At 37.2% G+C, this 18,422-nt stretch overlaps 2 protein-coding genes across 2 annotated transcripts in view; one reads left to right on the top strand and one right to left on the bottom strand.

Annotated features, from left to right (window-relative positions):
• The window catches only part of LOC148301407 (low density lipoprotein receptor adapter protein 1-like), a 291,630-nt gene that overhangs the window by 142,201 nt on the left and 131,007 nt on the right, over nt 1-18,422 (bottom strand). The window lies entirely within an intron of this gene.
• On the top strand, nt 3,241-11,485 carry LOC148301416 (uncharacterized). Its single transcript, XM_088273295.1, has 6 exons — nt 3,241-3,523; nt 4,205-4,321; nt 5,673-5,755; nt 6,706-6,898; nt 8,002-8,312; nt 10,290-11,485. The coding sequence occupies exons 2-6, from the start codon at nt 4,258-4,260 to the stop codon at nt 10,512-10,514; spliced, it is 876 nt and encodes a 291-aa protein (XP_088129421.1). The 5' UTR covers nt 3,241-3,523; nt 4,205-4,257; the 3' UTR covers nt 10,515-11,485.

Genomic DNA, 18,422 nt, shown 5'->3' with positions numbered 1-18,422 from the left:
ATATATATATATATATATATATATATATATATATATCTTGTTATTTCGTTGAGATCGTTTATCTGAGCACGGCGTAGGTGCGAGATGAATTTCCTTTCAGACACACTTTGTCTCACTGTGCCTTATGTTGGTGAAATACAAAGTACTTGTTGTATGCTGTGTATCATGTTGGAGTGTTGTGTTCAGGTTGTGTAGAGAATTGCCCGAAGGGGGCGTCCTCGTGCCAGTCTGCGCGTGCGCCGGACAAACAGGGCTGCCACAAACTTATTTTGCTACAGAGGAAGCTATGGAGATACGAGTAATATCTAATACCATACTATGGCATTTCGAGCGAGTGTTTTCGCTTAGAATTTTCACTCAATTTTATACATTAAGAGTAAATCGACTCAGGAGTAAGTAGGGGCTATGAAACTTACAAATTTGAAGCCTAAGTATGGCCATGGTAAGCGGTGTTGCATAAGCCGTAGCTAGATTTCAGAATCACTTGGACGTTAGGTAAATTTGTACATGCATTTAATTATTCTTTAAATTAAATAGAAATATTTTGTTTTGAATATTGAAAGCATTAACTTTGTGGATCATATTGATATGTTATTTCGAGAAATAAAAATACTTTGTGTTCTGATCCACTCACATTTTTATTAACCAACTAGTTTCGGCAACAGCCTGTTGCCCTCTTCAGGGTTTCAGTTATAAATGAAACCCTGAAGAGGGCAACAGGTTGTTGCCGAAACTAGTTGGTTAGTAAAAATGTAAGTGGATCAGAACACAAAGTATTTTTATTTCTCGAAATAATATAGAAATATTTATTAATTAGTTTATTTTTCTTTATATTTCATCACAATTGAAAATTTCTGAGTTTACATGAAGTTTTCCCGTGCCGCGGGCACATTTTACAGTGCTTATTTATAAAACTGTATGAAAGAAAATTGTTTATGATATGCAGTCACCAAATGTCTCTGATACTTAATGTAACTGCAATTTTTAGCCTTGTTTTAGGATCATTATCTGCATTTTGCGTTTTTTTTCTAATATATATTTATTAGGTGCCTGTCCGCCTCCATAGTGTAATAATGGTCAGCACGCTTGGCTACCGTACTGGAGGTCCCGGGTTCGATTCTCAGAGGGTGTCAAAAAAATATAATATAAGTTATTTTTTCACTCTAATATTTATCCAATATTACCCTGACTGATACCTGAAGTGGAAGGCTGATCACCTTTCCTTCGTGTGTTAACGATCAAGATGACAGTGCATTTATATGATGCAGTGCCCTATGCACCAAAGGGGTGCGGATAAGGGTTTGAATGAATGAAAAAAATAAGAAAATACGCCTTGCGTATTATGTGCAAGGATTTATGGCATATTTAGTTTACATGTCTTAAAAATGATAGTTGATGTGTATAGTAAATAATAAATTAATTAGGTTGATCCCTAAAAACAATATAATTGATATAACAGTACAATAGATACAATGGATTCAATATCTTATATCAATCAAGATTTGTCACGAAGCTCATTATTTTTTTTGCATTAAGCTAATTGTTTTTTTTTATATTTTTAAGCAATTAAAATTAAATTTAAGAAAGGTGTGTTGAGATGGTTTGGACATGTAGAACGAATGAGTGAAGAAAGAAGGGTAAAACAAATTTATGAGGCGAAAGTGTAAGTCCCTTTCCAAGCACAAGAGCACAGACTCTTTTATGGAGAGGCACAGCGAATCGAAATATAAAAGTTCTCCATATGTATAAATGATTCAAATGTATTATGTTATAAATAAAAATGTAAATATATTAAATGAATAAAAAAAAATAAAAAAAATGTAATTGGAAAAAAGAGAAGAGGAAGACCGAGAAAAACATGGCACGATCAGGTATGCTGAATACTTCAAAATGGTCTGGTTAGGAGTCGTAATAATCGGCGGGTGTATATGAGAAGAGGCGAAGAATGTTTGCAAAAGACAGACTGGTGTAGCGATCTATTCTCTCTGCCTACCCCTGCGGGGAAGCGGCGTGATGGTTAGTTAGTTAGTTAGTTATATTTTTAAGCAAAAATAATATGAAAGTGACAACCCTGAAATGCGTTTACAAATTGGCTGGAATACATTGGGAAAGCTCGATACGACAGGCGCCAGCAAGACGATGCGAACTCTGGAGGGCGAATCTGAAACTAAAATAATAATATAAACAATATTTTTACATTAAAAAATTATATTTTTAATATGGTAATACTTAATTCTGATGTATTTTTTATTGTTTTATACAAAACATGTGTTCGACCAATAGCCACTTACGGGATTGAGGCAAGAGCAGATACTCCTAGAACAAAATCTCTACTTGAAATGTCTGAGATGAAAACTCTCAGATTTTCTTCTTCATCTATGTTGAGATGTCAAAAAATAATATGAAAAATAACTTCTGTAATTGGAGATAATCCAGATTTGTGAATAAGTATTAGGACACACTCAAAAGGCTGAAAAATAAATCATTGACTATTTGATATCTTACTAGCTTAATATTGCCCTGAAAAACATCCCAAGGGATTTTAAACTTGGAATTATAATATATTGACTTGGTAAAAATGACTAACTGCATTGATATTTATTTTATTTCCAAGCAAAAGTGACTTAAATGGCCCTCCTGAACATTTTACGTTTTGTTAGTTGGTCATTTTCTTTTGTACGACTACGATATGATCCAATTTCGACACATTGTTCTTGAACCACTAGAACTTCACTAGAGACATCTATTGGCGAGATGAAAAAAAGCTTTTTACTGAGCAGAAACTCTTTTATTAGTATTTGAGGTCCGAATTCTGGATTATAATCACACACATGAGAAACGCAAGAAAATATCATTTTTAATTTTATTATTTCAGCTTATAATTTGACCAGTTAATATACAACATTTTGAGTGTGTCCAAATACTTGTTCACAAATCTGGATTCAAAATTTTGTAAATTTAATTTAATATTAATTTATAGTGATTTTAAAACAAAGTTATAGTTAAATTATGAAAATAAATTACTTAAAAATATGTTGTTTTGCGCTAAAAATATTGCCTTAAATATAATTCTGATAAAAAGTTTTTAAAATATAATTATTTTTATTGTTCTGACGCTCAAAATGTTTTAATGTTTTATCAGATTTTTTCATATTCTTTTCGGCAAAGTAGGTACTGCGCCACTGGCTGGATATTGCGCGCATTTCCGGGTGTAAAGCGCGCGAAAGCGAAGAGGACGTCATTGCAAATGGCCGGCTGTCACCGCGCTGTCAACAATGTGAGACCTTTCGCGATAATCGTCCGTATTTATCATTAATCGCCACGGAAAAGACTGAATTACCACGGTATACGGACACCGCGTCAGATATATATATATTTTTAAACGCTATTCCCGATTTCGTATTTTTTGGAAGAGTCTATCATGAGTATACGGAAAATGACGCGTAGATGCTGTAGTATGTAAACATATTGGCGGCCTTTCGAGGGTGATTTGCGTAAGCTGATATATCGTTTCAACGAAAAGGTAATATTGACGATTTAAATCGTTGAATATTCATCCAAATACATGCATATTACCTCAATATAATAAGTAATGTGCTGTTACGTAAATACTATTTCACTGCTATTTTAGTTTCAAGGTTTTTCAGCGTTTTTTACATTAAAACCTAATAAAATCATATCAGACCTATGAAATATTAAATACATTTACATTTTATGACTCTTTATACGCAGAAAAATGCATTATTATTTTTTAAATGCTGATTATCGAAATATATAATTTTAAAAAATGTGTGTTTAGATGGTTTTGGGCATGTGAATCGAATGAGTGGAGAAATAATGTTAAAACAAATTTACGAGGTGAATGTGGCCAGTAATAGAAGCAGAGGAAGATCGAGGAAATTTTGGTATGATCGAGTATTTCAAATGCTGGATCAAAAGTCAGGCCAGGAGTCGGTAATAATAAAATACGGCGGTAATAATAATTGGTTTGCAAAAAAATAATGACGGTTTGCAAAAGCAGGTTGGCGTGGCTTTATAAGCTCTCTGCCTACCCCTTCAGAAAGAGGCGTGTTGATTAGTTAGTTTATATACAGATTTATATAATTTTAAGTCTTTAAAATAAAAAAGTATATTTTACTCCTTGAGCGGCAATCCGCATAGCATATTGTTCGCACGATTGCTGTACTCAGGCGCTTGCTTGCAGCTCGCTGACTGCCATCCACCGTGGCCCCCTTCAGGCTACCTGGACGCCTGAGGATGTCGGAGCACTGCGACTCCTCGGCGGAGAACCTGCTGCAGGCCCAGCATCTGGACTCCAACGGTAACTCCTCATTGGCAATCATACCTACCCAACCACACTCTTAGGATACTTATTCATCACTTTACACACATCGCTCACTCCTTTCAAGAACGTCATAAATCAAAAATCGTCAATATTCAGTTTGTATGTAGACAATGCTACACGTCACTGCCGTAGCACTATTCTCACACTTATAAGCACATAAAATGTTGAGCTTACCGCTCACTTCTTTCAACAACGTCATAAATCAAACATTGTCAATTTTCATATTATTTTTAACATCTCATTAAAGATGAAGAAGAATATGGAAGCCTGGGCATTTACGGGGCTGACGACCGTCATAGGCTGGTTTAAGTGATCACTTTACACACGTGTAACATTCACCAATTACATCTCACCAATAGATGTCTCTAGTGAAGTTCTAGTGATTCAAGAACAAGGTTTCTAAATTGGTTCATATATATAGAACTTCCAAGAATTTGAGTAGTGTGGTTGTCAATAATGGGTGGAATTGGTGAATGTTACACGTGTGTAAAGTGATCATTTAAACCAGCCTATGACGGTCGTCAGCCCCGTAAATGCCCAGACTTCCATATTCTTCTTCATCTTTGATGAGATGTTAAAAAAAATATGAAAATAACTCCTGTAATTGGAGATAATTCAGATTTTGTGAACAAGTATTTGGACGCACTCAAAATGTTGTCAAATTTTCAGTTGTGCATGTTTTCTGAATGCCCAGAAAATGCACTGTCTCCCAGCCTTTGCTTTTCCGGCATATCTTTAACTTAATATTTACCCGCTACAGGGCAGAATGTGTTGTTTTTGCATTTTGAAGAAAAGGTATTGTTTAATTATTTTTTTTGAATATACTAAATATTTTTTAAATGGAGAAAAAACCTTCAGGTTTTACCTAAAAAGATCTGTTGCACAGTAAAAAGTTCAATAAGTGGCTAGATATTTATTTTTAATACCTTTTATTATATTTTTTAACTTTGAAAACGTTCTCCTGACAAATCAAGTTTATTGATTTATGACATTCTTGAAAGAAGTAAGAGACATGTAACGTGTTGTCAGCCTCCGTAGTGTAATGATCAGCACGCTCGGCTACCGTTCTGGAGGTCCCGGGTTCGATTCCCATGGGGGGCCAAATAAATATAAGCGATGCTTTCACTGTAATATTTATTCAATATTACTCTGGACTGGTACCTGAAGCTGAGGGCTGATCACCTTTCCTTCATGTGTAAACGATCAAGATAACACTGCGTTTATATGAGGTAAAAAAACCAAAAAGTAAAAATGACTAACCACAAAGTAAATGCTTTAAATATTAATAAGATTGAGAATGTTAAGAATTGCTTCTTTCTTATTTCAGGGTTGACGGGTTACATGAACTTGGCCGGGCCGAGCTCCGTCCCCTCCAGCCCGCCGCCATCCTACCAACATGTGCTGGAAGAGGTAATTAGGTCACATCTCAAATACTGTAGGCGTCTGATAAAATCAAGAGAGGCGTGTTGAGATGGGGCATGTGATTAGATTTCCCGCATTATAAAGGATGGTAATGATTAGTACACAATCCAAATGAGATAGAGTCTGGATCTTTCAGTATTGTCTATGGCATTATTAGTTACCACTTTGATGTATATCCGGTGATGAACGGATTACTATAGACAATACCAAAATATAGAGAAAAACGGATCCTGGGCCGTATATATTTTTAATGATCTCAATATTTGAAACCTTTTTATAGATTTTAATTAAGTATTGTATCACAAAAATGCATTGAAATTCTTTTAAACATATGTTATTTATTTCTTTGACAAGCAAATGTAACCCAAAAATCAGCTTTATAATGTTTGAAAGTATGTGTATAAAATAGGGTTTGAACCATAGTTTTCCATACTTTAAACTTCTTCTCCATCTTATTTCTCATTACTGAGGGTTGTGACTCTTGTGGATGCAATGACTCTTCTCCAGTTATCCCTTGCCTGCGCTGCACGTAGCGCTCCAGCCACCGAGGTGCCTGCTGCTGCCTTAACTCCATCGGTCCATCGAGTGGGGATCTTCCTCTCTCTCTCTTCCCCTCCAGGCTAATGATCACACCAGTCGTGCAGGGCTATCCTCGTTGCCACGCGCGACGGGTCCAAAGAACTGGAGAATCCGTCGGGTACAGACAGTTTCTTAAAAGTGATAAGAGAAGTTGCATTTGTTTACGCGGAGAGGTAATTCACTCCATAGTCTGGCCGCTTGGACAGAGAAGGAATTACTGAAGAATGATGTGTTATGGCGAGGAATGGAAAGTGTTCTTTCTTGGGAAGAACGAAGTGATATACCATGATCTGAGAGATATATAAACTTTCAGCTATAAGATAAGATATTGAGATGGTAATCATGGTTTGGTCCCGCAGACGAGGCTAGCGGCGCTGACGGAGAACAAGACGCCGAGCCGGTCGCGGCTGGTGAAGCAGGCCAGCGCGGAGTCGGCCGGGCTGCTGTCCAGCCGCTCCTCGCCGGCCAGCCGGCTGTCCAGGACGCTCTCCACGGGCAGCGCCAGCCCTGCGGCCGCCTCGCGAGAACTAGACGAGAAGCACATAGCCACGGGTAACAAACAATCCATAGTTTTGGTAGCATACATGATTTAATTCAACTCAATTTATTTATTTCAATATATATACAGTACAAAACATAAAAAATTTAAATTGTATACATTAAAATATAATAAAACAAAATTTATGCAAGAACTATTGCATTCCTAGGGCATTCCGAAAACATGCACAACTGAAAATCGACAATTTTTGAAATATGACGTTGTTGAAAGTAGTGAGCTATATATGTCTATATGTAGCTCTATACTTATTTTTCATAAAAAATATAAATTAATACTGTAAAACCGTCTTCTCGTTTTGTACACCCATTTATCTCCATATTCCCGTACAAATCCGGCAGTTAAGGCTGATACAGGATGGTCCAAAATCAATCACCCTATCCGGAAGGTGTTATGATTTTTGAAAAATGGCATCGAAAAAGTAAGCAAGAAGACTTAAAGATGTAGAAGAATTCCGCTTCGGAAAACTCCTTCAGACACAGAACAGATCAATATCCAATGAGATATTGTTCAACATAGCGGTAGCTCTTCCTACAGGCATAACCATCAGCAGGTTGGTCCTGTGTATAGGAATGGGAAACAATCTATGCCGACGCTGTCTTAGCTAACTATCGGGAACATACAGACCGATGTTCCGGATAATTTCAGGATTATCGATCATACCGCGTAACAATCGATAAAAATAGTGAAGGACATTGGTAATAAACCAGGCTAGGACACAAAATGCCCAACCCTCTTCTAGTGGAACGGAAGGTCTGCTGAGGACAGTCAGCAGTCCGCCTTCTCCTGAGGAGTGCAACGTGGTTTCCTCCCAGCAATGAGCAAATGCTGACAAGTTCCCAAATGGCCCACACTAGACCATCCTTCCTAATCCCAACACAGATTCAAATAAAAACATATTTATTTAGTTAGAAGAAACAAAAATCCACTAAATGTAAATGAAATTTTAAATATAAAATATTGTAAACCTATGGCAAGTCTTAAGACCTGTGACTTCCATATTCTTACATTGAGATATCACTCACTCAGACCTCTTAAACCCAGTTTTCACCCAGTTTGACCATAGTTTTGGCTGATGTTCTGGAATCTTCCTTTGCAGGAGAATCCTGGCAAGACTTCGAGGACTTTGAGGAGCAGAAGCCCTCCAACCAGTCGCAGACGTGGCAGCCCTTCACCGACGCCGGCAAGGACCAGAGCGGCTCCTGGACGGACTTCCAGGAGCCTTCCACGTCGTACGACGCCGGCCTGCGACGGCCCGACGCGTGCAGCTCAAGTGCGCCCGACGAAGAGGACGAGGGAGGCATGTACGAGGCTACGGCGGATAGTGAGCTAGATGAAGAGGAGAGAAGGCAGGAGGAGTACGAGTGCAAGCTGAGGCACGAGGAACCCACTCCGGAAGGGTATATTGAGGTAATACTTTCAATCATTCCTTAGGTGCAGCATGTGGCCAACACGAGATGTCTCTAAGTGACACTGTCACGTGTCATCTCCTTGGCCAGTCCAGCATCCCGAAGTTCCCGAAGTCTTTAATCTCAATCCTGTGGATTGGTCTGCAGCTATAGATGACATCTCCTTGGCCATTCTGGTCTATTTTCCGAAACCCTCTTCAGCTCCTCACACGTTGAGCAGCATTGCTAAGGCATTGGCGGCTTTTATTCCTTCCATCGTCCCCTCTATTATTATGTGCAGGTAACCCTCTTGTCTCAACTTTCATATTCTTCTTCATCTATGTTGAGATGTACGTAGTGTACTTCATCTATGTAGTGTAATGGTCAGCGCGCTCGGCTACCGTTCTGGAGGTCCCGGGTTTGATTCCCAGGGGGGTCAAATAAATATAGGTGATTTTTTCACTCTAATATTTATTCAATATTACCCTGGACTGTAGTGGATGCCAACGAATAGCCACACTCAAGTGGCAATAGGCAGGACATATCTGTCAAAGAGACGACGGTCAATGGGGAAGAAAAGTATTGGAATGGCGCCCAAGAACTGGCAAACGAAGCATCGGCCGACCCCCTACAAGATGGTCTGACGATATAAGAAGAATAGCGGGAATGACCTGGATGCGGAAGGCGGAGGATCCAAGAGGATGGAGACTCATGCGGGAGGCCTACGTTTTAACAGTGGACGGACACAGGCTGATGATGATGATGACCCTGGACTGGTACCTGAAGCGGAAAGCTAATCACCTTTCTTTCATGTGTTTCCTTCATATGTAAGCGATCAAGATAACACTGCGTTTATATGATGCAGTGCCCTATGCACCATTGGGTTGCGGATAAGGGTTGGAATATGTTGAGATGTCAAAAAATAATATAAAAAAACTTCTGTAATTGGAGATAATCCAGATTTGTGAACAAATATTTAGACACACCCATAATTTTTTATTTTTTTTTTAAATTAGAAACATTTGCGTTTTTATTATTTGCACAAATATTTCAATTTCATACTATTTCTGTGAACCTGAGCGGCTCATTATTAGAAATAGGTATCAAATTGTGGTAGAGCGGGTTCCAACCGAGAAACTCTAACTCATGAGTCCGCGACACTAACCACGGAACCACAACCCGACACGTTATTAATTTTATAAATGTTATTAAGAAAGGTGTGTTGAGATGGTTTTGGATGAATGAGTGAGGAAAGAACGGTAAAAAAAATTTATGAGGCGAATGTAGTTGAATGTAAACACATTAGATTGTGTAAATTTTGTAAAAAAATTGTGTAAATTTTCACAACAAACCGCTTTTTAAATTGAATTTAATCTGACCGAAATGCCCTATCTTTCTGTACGAGGGACGTTGCCATATCGCTCACTCCTTTCAACAACGTCATAAATCAAAAAATTTGATATTTCAGGAGAATGTTTTGAAAGTTTAAAAATATAATACAATGTACTAAAAATAAATATCAAGCCACTTACTGAACTTTTTACTGTGCAACACATCTTTTTAGGTAAAACGTGAGTATTTTTTCTCCATTTGAAAAATATTTAGCATATTTAAAAAAATAATTGAACAATACCTTTTCTTCAAAATGCAAAAACAACACTTTCTGCGTTGTAGAGGGTAAATATTAAGTTTAAAATATGCCACTTTTTCTGGGATATAGTACATTTTCTGGGCATTCCGATAACATGCACAACTGAAAATTGTCGATTTTTGATTTATGACGTTCTTGAAAGGAGTGAACGATATGTGTTGATATATTTTTTTCGTTCGGGAATTGTACAGCTTTATATATAAAAAAAATGATATAGTAAACAATAGTTACATTAAAAAAAAAATTAAACAATTCCACATTTATGTTAAAATGATATTAGGGGCAAGTCACATTGTGACGGCAACACAGCCGCAGTCGTGCAGATGTCAGCTGGTCTCGGTGTTCCAGGTGGCGAACAAGACCTCCAAGGTGATGTACCTGGCCATGGCCAAGGAGCTGGGCATCGTGTGCCGCATGTCGGACCAGTGCCGCTGCCTGGACTGCCAGGGCGGCTACCTGGAGTGCGGGGAGGGCGAGGGCGCGGAGGAGAACATCAACACGGACGGCGGGCTCGGCGCCGGCACGCCCATGTTCGTCTCCTCCGGCGTGGCGCCCGCCTGCGCCATACTGTAACATGCCGGGCTTGTGGCCCTGCCAGTGAGATCAAACATACTCAGAAAAGTATTCGTTTTACCATACTAAAACAAGCCAGACTTGTAGCCCTGCCAGGGAGATCAAACATACTCAAAATACTAAATAATAGCTGTCAAAAAAACTCAAAATAGTATTCGTTTCACCATACTACAACAAGCCAGACTTGTAACCCTGCCAGGGAGATCAAAAATACTCAAAATAGTATTCTTTTCATCATACTGTAACAAGCCAGACTTGTAGCCCTGCTGGGGAGATCAAACATACTTTAAAAAGTATTCAATTCAACATATTGTAACAAGCCAAACTTGTAGCCCTGCCAGTGATCTGCAGCTGTCAAAAAAACTCAAAATAGTAAGACTTCACAATACATACTGATTCCTTCGTTACTGACCCTGGTATACAGTCCTTGCTTCTAGCCACACATGCTAAGTAGACTGTCGGGCCTACTCTCCCATATATACTGCTCTAACCATCCTCTACATGGCCAAATCATCTAATATACCCTTGATCTTCCCAACTATACCTGCCTCAGCTGCACATATATACCTTCTGATTTCTCCACTCCTGACCCTGGCATACAGTCCTAGCTTCTAGCCACACATGCTATGTAGACTCTCGGGCCTACTCTCCCATATATACTGCTCTAACCATTCTCCCCATGGCCACACCATCTCGTAGACCCTTGATCTTCCCAATTAAACCGATCTCAGCTGTACATTCCATAGTCTATAAGCACATGTATATATTTTTCTTTGAGCCTTATACAACTCTCTAGTCAAAATAAACGTGCGTAATCTTTGCTGTACAAAAAAATCACAATTGATGTCAGTTTTATGTAAAATATTGCTTTAGGATAGGCGTGTATTATAGTAAAAATCCATTTTTTTACGTTTTTCAATGTTATGTGTAAAGATAATTTAATAGTATAAAACTGAGGAATGAAAAATTGGCATTCAATTTTTTATTTTCAATCGTATGTGTGTTATTATTTATATGTTATATGTGAGAATACGTATATAAGAATGGTATACAAATTGTATAGTTAAGGTCAAATACAGGATTTATATATATATATATATATATATATATATATATATATATATATATATATATATATATATATATATATATATATATATATATTTATAGATTTGTTTTATCGGGTCAATATGCTTTTGCAATGATTATTTTTAAGACTTTCCACAGCACTAATACAGGGTGGCGCAAAAGTAATCAACCTATCGGAAGATTTTTTTTACTCTAATATTTATTCAATATAACCCTGGACTGGCACCTGAAGCGGAGGGCTGATCGCCTTTCCTTCATGTGTCAATGATCAAGATAACACTGCGTTTATATAATGCAGCGCCTTTTGTACCATTGGGGTGCGGATAAGGGTTTAAATGAATTATGAAATCGAAAGATGTTATAATTTTTGCAAATGGCGTTGCAAGTCAATCATATTTAAATTTTTAAACTAGACATCTGCAGTATGTAAACAGATTCAGGGTGGCGCAAAATTAATCAAAACCCTATTTTTGAACAACTTTTTTACTGAATTAAAATAAAATCATTTTGGGTGATGGAATTCTTTATTTGGACCTTTTTTGATTTTTTTCTGTTGAGTGGAAAACATGATGTCCGTCAAGTGGCTGCCGCCAGTGTTGATAGACATTTGTGACAATTTCATCAATCTGTTTGTATACTGCAGCTGTCTGGTTCACAAATGTCGAATATGCCATTATCCTCGGCTCTACCCGTCCGAGTTTCTCCAGGGTATGCTCGGCTACAATACTTAAGAGACTAGAAGGAATATGTATTTGACGAGGCATTTTTATCGATTGTTAAAATATACGGTATGATGGATAATCCTGAAATTATCCGCAGCATCGGTCTGTATGTTCCCTGTAGTTAGCTAAGGACAGCGTCGACATAGATTGTTTCCCATTCCTATACACAAGACCAACCTGCCGATGGTTATGCCTGTAGGAAGAGCTACTGTTATGTTGAACAATATCACATTGGATAATGATCTGTTCCATGTGTCTGAAGGAGTTTTCTGAAGCGGGATTCTTCTACATCTAAGTCTTCTTGCTTACTTTTTAATATATGAATTTTATTGTTTGTTATGTATGTCCGCCTCCGTGGTGTAATGGTCAGCGTGCTTAGCTACCGTGCTGGAGGTCCCGGGTTCGATTCCCAGGGGGGGGTAAAATTAATATTAGTGATTTTTACACTGTAATATTTATTTAATATTACCCTGGACTGGTTCCTGAAGCGCCAGAGTGATCACCTTGCCTTCATGTAAGTAATGATCAAGATAACACTGCGTCAATTCGATGCAGTGCCCTATGCACCATTGGGTGAAAAAAATGATTGACATACAATGCCATTTGCAAAAATCATAACATCTTCCGGATAGGGTTATTGATTTTGCACCATCCTGTATCAGTCTTAACTGCCGGATTTGTACGGGAATATGAAAATGAATGGGTGTACAAAACGGGAAGACGGTTTTACAGTATTAATTTATATATGTTATGGAAAATAAGTATAGAGCTACATATAGACATATATACCAATGTAAATTTAAGCGGATACCATATTTTTTATACTGCCTAAGTTTGCAATACATGATAACTGTTGTCTTTAATTTATTTATTTTGGTATTAGCCCTTTGGTTACCGAAATCCAGTATATCGACTTTTGGTGTTCTAGTTAGAAATACCCGATCCGTTACATGATTCATAAAAGTATCAGGTACGTTTTGGGCAGGATGTTTGTTAGGGATACCTTCAGCGTTGTATCAAAATTTATGATTCATATTATAAATATATATTTTATTTTTATTTTTAATTAGTTATACATCGATATGCAGAATTAAATATTTTTCTAATTCTAGATCCTAGGGATCTGTTTGTGCCTCCGCTTGTAGCTCTTGGGATGTTGACTCCCAGCTGTCTTCCCACCTTTTCGGAGGTCTGCCTGGGGGTCTGCGTCCTTCAGGGATTCCTTGAAGGGCGATACGTGGAAGTCTGTCATCTGACATTCTGTTTACACGATCATTCCAGTATCGCCTTCGTTGTCGTCCCCACCTCACGATATCCTCCGCCTTACACATGCTCCGGATGTCGGTATTTCTTACTCGGTCTCGCAATGTGTTTCCGGTTATGGATCGGAGAGTCTTCATCTCGGAGGTTCCAAGTCGAGGTTTCGTTCTGGAAGTATCTGCTCTTGCCTCAATCCCATAAGTGGCTATTGGTCCAACACATGTTTTGTATATTTTCATTTTACAGAATTAAATGATCATTTATATCTTTTTTTTATGAGGTCAAGGGATCTTGCATTCTTAATGTCACTGCGACCATATTAAGTCTATTGCGACCTCCCTCTGTATCATAGCTCACTCCCAAGACCTACGTGAGTCATGTAGCTCACGCCCTGTCTTGGTGGTAGGAGCTTCACCTTCTCAGGATCCAGTAGAGGTTCTCCAAGGACGTGACTTGGTGTGCGAGCGAGTGCGTCACAATTATAGAGAACGTGGATTGGTGTTTCGTTATTCATTTATATCTCACAATTAGTTTTAATATTACAAAAATAAGAGAAACGAGAAAAACGAAGCGCATTAAACCAATTTAGTTTCCGCAAAAATTAAATTGTGCAAGATATTATTAAAAAAGATACATTTTTACGTGTTGAGATTAATATAAACAATATGCAATTAATTGATACAAATATAATACGTGTATTGCATAACTAAAAAGATAAAAATATTTTTTATTTGTTAATTACACGCACCCCTACACTATTTCTTTCAACACCGGATGTCGTCAATTAGGTCGGGAGTCGTTTGATTTGCAGTGTTTTGCGCATGGCGTAAAAAGGAGGTGGACAATATGCAAGCAGCATACTAGTTTACTAGTTAGTCGATTTTTTATAACATTGCATACATTTAGTTACAACTTTGACCGGATCCACGCGGCTCGCATAACCGTATGTGTTTTCACAAAAGATTCCCTGTACGCGGCTGACATAACCGTTTGTGTTTTTACTTTACTCCAAGTTTCGAACCTCAGTTCAACTTGGAGGGATTTTTTCATGGTGTGAAACTTTGGATAAAATAATACGTCAATCCTTGGCCTTATGACATCTGTTGAAATATCTGACTAATAATTTGTAACATCACAAGGATAAATAAAATAACAGATCCCTGATTTTTCTTGCGGTCAGTAATTAGTCCGCGCCATAATCATGCCCTATATCTGTCTCACTCTCGACGCTACGCATCGCCAGTGGGTAAGAGTGTCACACGATGCGTGCTTTGATTTATTTATGTTACGATCTTATTTGTTTATATTACGATATATATCAAGAATAATGTGACACAAGTGTATTATAGAGTACCAAAAAGGCACAATGAATCCCATTGAACGTTTTTGCTTAGGAAAATAAATCATTTCTTAACTAAATACATGATAAAAGTAATCATTTAAAAACCGGCGAAATACCACCGCGCACGGGCGTCTCAGGAACAAAGTGAACGTGGTTAAAAGGTTAAGAGATATTTTTGACGCGCTGAAGATGAAGGAACGGCACAGGGTGTTTATAAATTATCGGACACATTTTATTTTTTAATTATTCATGTAGGAATCATGGTATTTCTGGCATGGTAACCCCAAAAGTCTAGGTAACCAATGGGTTAGCTCCGTCAGCAGTCCAAAATAGGCAGATACTGTCTGTTTTTGGATACTCCATTTTGCAGATATAAAATATATTTATTTTGTATTATTAAATTTCCCGCATTTCGTGAATTGCTTCTAAAGGATGGTAATGATTAGTACAGAATCCCAATGAGATAGAATCTGTATCTTTCGGTATTGTCTGTGGCATTATTAGTTACCACGATGTGCGTCCGAAACCCGGTGATGAACGGATTACTGTAGACAATACCAAAATATAGAGACAAACGGATCCTGGGCCGTATATATTTGTAATGATCTCAATATTTGAAACCTTTTTTAGATTTATTTTAAGTATTGTATCACAAAAATGCATTGAAAATCATTTATATATGTTATTTATTTATTTGACAAGCAAATATAACCCAAAAATCAGTTTTATAGTGTTTGAAAATATGTGTATAAAATAGGATTTGAACCATAGTTTCCCATACTTTAAACTTCTTCTCCGTCTTATTCTTCATTACTGAGGGTTGTGACTCTTGTGGAAGCAATGACTCTTCTCCAGTTGGCCCTTGCCTGCGCTGCACGTAGCTCTCCAGCCACCGAGGTGCCTGCTGGTGCATTAACTCCATCGGTCCATCGTGTGGGGATCTTCCTCTCCCTCTCTTCCCCTCCAGGCTACCCACTGCAACCAGTCGTTCCGGGCTGTCCTCATTTCCACGCGCAACGTGTCCAAATAACTGGAGAAGCCATAGTCAAGGTTAAAACATATTTAGGAAACTGTGGTTCATGCTAATGCTTTTAGTCAAATGGTAAATGTTTAAAATGGCTTTTTTTATAGGTTTATGTGAAAATTTCTAGTGCTTTGCAAGAGTTCTATATTAATATCTTTTGGGTGTTCTGTATTGAATAATTGTAAGAAAGAAAATAATCCTTTTTTGAACTTACAGACCGCCAAGATTGTGGAATATGAATATTTATACATATATATATATACTACTACTACTACTACCATCAAACCGTTTCGCCGCAGGTGTAGGCAGAAAGGATAGAACGCCCCACTCTTCCGTCTTGACATGCACTCCTCGCCTCCTTCACATCCATACATCTAGTCATACATGCCCATCGATTACGATGACTTTTGACACCACCAGATTTTAGGTTCAGATAGGACGATAAGGGTTAGAGAGAGAGAGAGAGATTTATATATATATATTTACAAAGGAAGACTTCACAAATCAATCTAAGGCAAAAGTCAAGATATTAGTATGGGTGTAGAGGAAGCTAGGAGTGCAGATGTATGTCAGGAATAAAGTATGGCGTTCTATCCTCTCTGCTTACCCCTGCAGGGAACCGCTGTAAAGGCTGAAGCAGTAGTAGTACATTCCAAGTATTGACAGTTCTGTATATTATATTATATATATATATATATATATATATATATATATATATATATATATATATATATATATATATATATATATATATATATATATATATATATATATATATATATATATATATATATATATATATCTATCGTAGTCATACAGGAGAAAGTGACCAAGTGTTTTTCTTACAAAAACGTGATCATTGACTATTTGCTATCTTACTAGCTTAATATTGCCCTGAAAAAAATCCCAAAGGATTTTAAACTTGGAAGTATAATATATTGACTTGTTGAAAATGACTAACTGCATTGATGTTTATTTTCTTGCCAAGCAAAAGTGACTTGAATGGCCCTCCTGAACATATTACGTTTTGTTGGTTGGTCACTTTCTCCTGTATGACTACGATATATATATATATATATATATATATATATATATATATATACAGTATCTACTCAATGAATTAGGGCCACGCAGAATTTCGCGCAATTTCTCAATTCAAACAGGAATAACTCAGAGAAAACCTTGAATAAAACAACATTGAATTTTATTTACACAAGAACACTTTATTACGCTTAAATTATGCATATATTTTCATATAAATATAGTAAGTATTTATTATTTCCACCTTTGGCAGAAATAACTGCCTCAATTCTTTTTGGCATACTTAAAATGCACTGTTTTATCGTGTTTTTTATTTCTTCGTCTTCTGACCTAATTTTTTGAATTTTTTTTTTAGACAGTCTACTGTCGGATTTGGGAATGAGTATACCTTATTTTTTAACATGCTCCATACGTTTTCTATAGGATTAAGGTCCGGAGAATTTCCAGGCCAGGGGAGCAAAGGCAGATTTTTGTTAGACAAAATTTTTATTATTGATTTAGCCCGGTGGCAAGGTGCCCCATCCTGCATGAAGGTGTATGGACCTTCTGTTGGGTCGAGTGTATGGTAGAAGGGCAATAAAATTCGTTCGAGGACCTGCTTATAGGAATTTTGGTTCCTTCCACGAAAAACAACGGCCCAGGTAAATTGTTAATAATACATGACCATATCATTGTTGCAGGGGGGTGTTTGATAACTTTAACCACACAGGCCTCATTGTAACGTTCCATTGGTGTTCTCCTGACGAATCGACGGCTCTCTGTCACGGCTTCTAACCGGCACTCATCACTAAAGATGACCTGAAAAATAATGAAAATTTAAGTTTAATTCAAATATATAAGTTTATTGACTAAAATGATATGTTGAAAATTCAATTTAAATAAATACCTTTTTCCAATCATCTACCGAGTAATTTCGATGTAGCCTGGCCCATTTTAATCGATCCGCTTTCATTCGTGGTGTCAATTTTGGTACTTTTACAGGGCGCCTGCATTTCAGATTTACTTCGTAAAGACGTCGCCTCAGTGTTGATACCGATATATTTATACCCTCTTCTTCCAATTTTATTTTTAATGTTTTTGCTGATGCACTTCGGTTTTCTAAGGCACTTTGAACGATTTTTTGATCAGTCCTCGGTGTTGTTTTTCTAATCTTACGACAGTTCTTTCGCTGATTGCTGGTGGCGGGTGACTGATTTTTTATTGATTTTGAAATTTTGTCCACTGTTTGACGAGAAACGTTTTCTTTTTTTGAAATTTCTCTATTAGATAGTATTCCTAATTTCAGTAGCACTATAACACTAGACTTTTTTTCCTCAGAAATGTCTTTACTTTTTCCCATTTTGTCCTTTTCAAAAAAAACACTTGTGTTTACAAAAAAAAATTATACTTTATGAACTAAAATTAAATATTAAGTTTTTTTCACAAGACAC

The sequence above is a fragment of the Brachycentrus maculatus genome, unplaced genomic scaffold (assembly GCF_059751285.1).
Source record: "Brachycentrus maculatus isolate JH-2025_06_01 unplaced genomic scaffold, ASM5975128v1 h1tg000566l, whole genome shotgun sequence".
NCBI lineage: Eukaryota > Metazoa > Arthropoda > Insecta > Trichoptera > Brachycentridae > Brachycentrus > Brachycentrus maculatus.
Note: the sequence above shows the minus strand (reverse complement) of the source record. Positions and strands in the feature narration are given on the sequence as shown.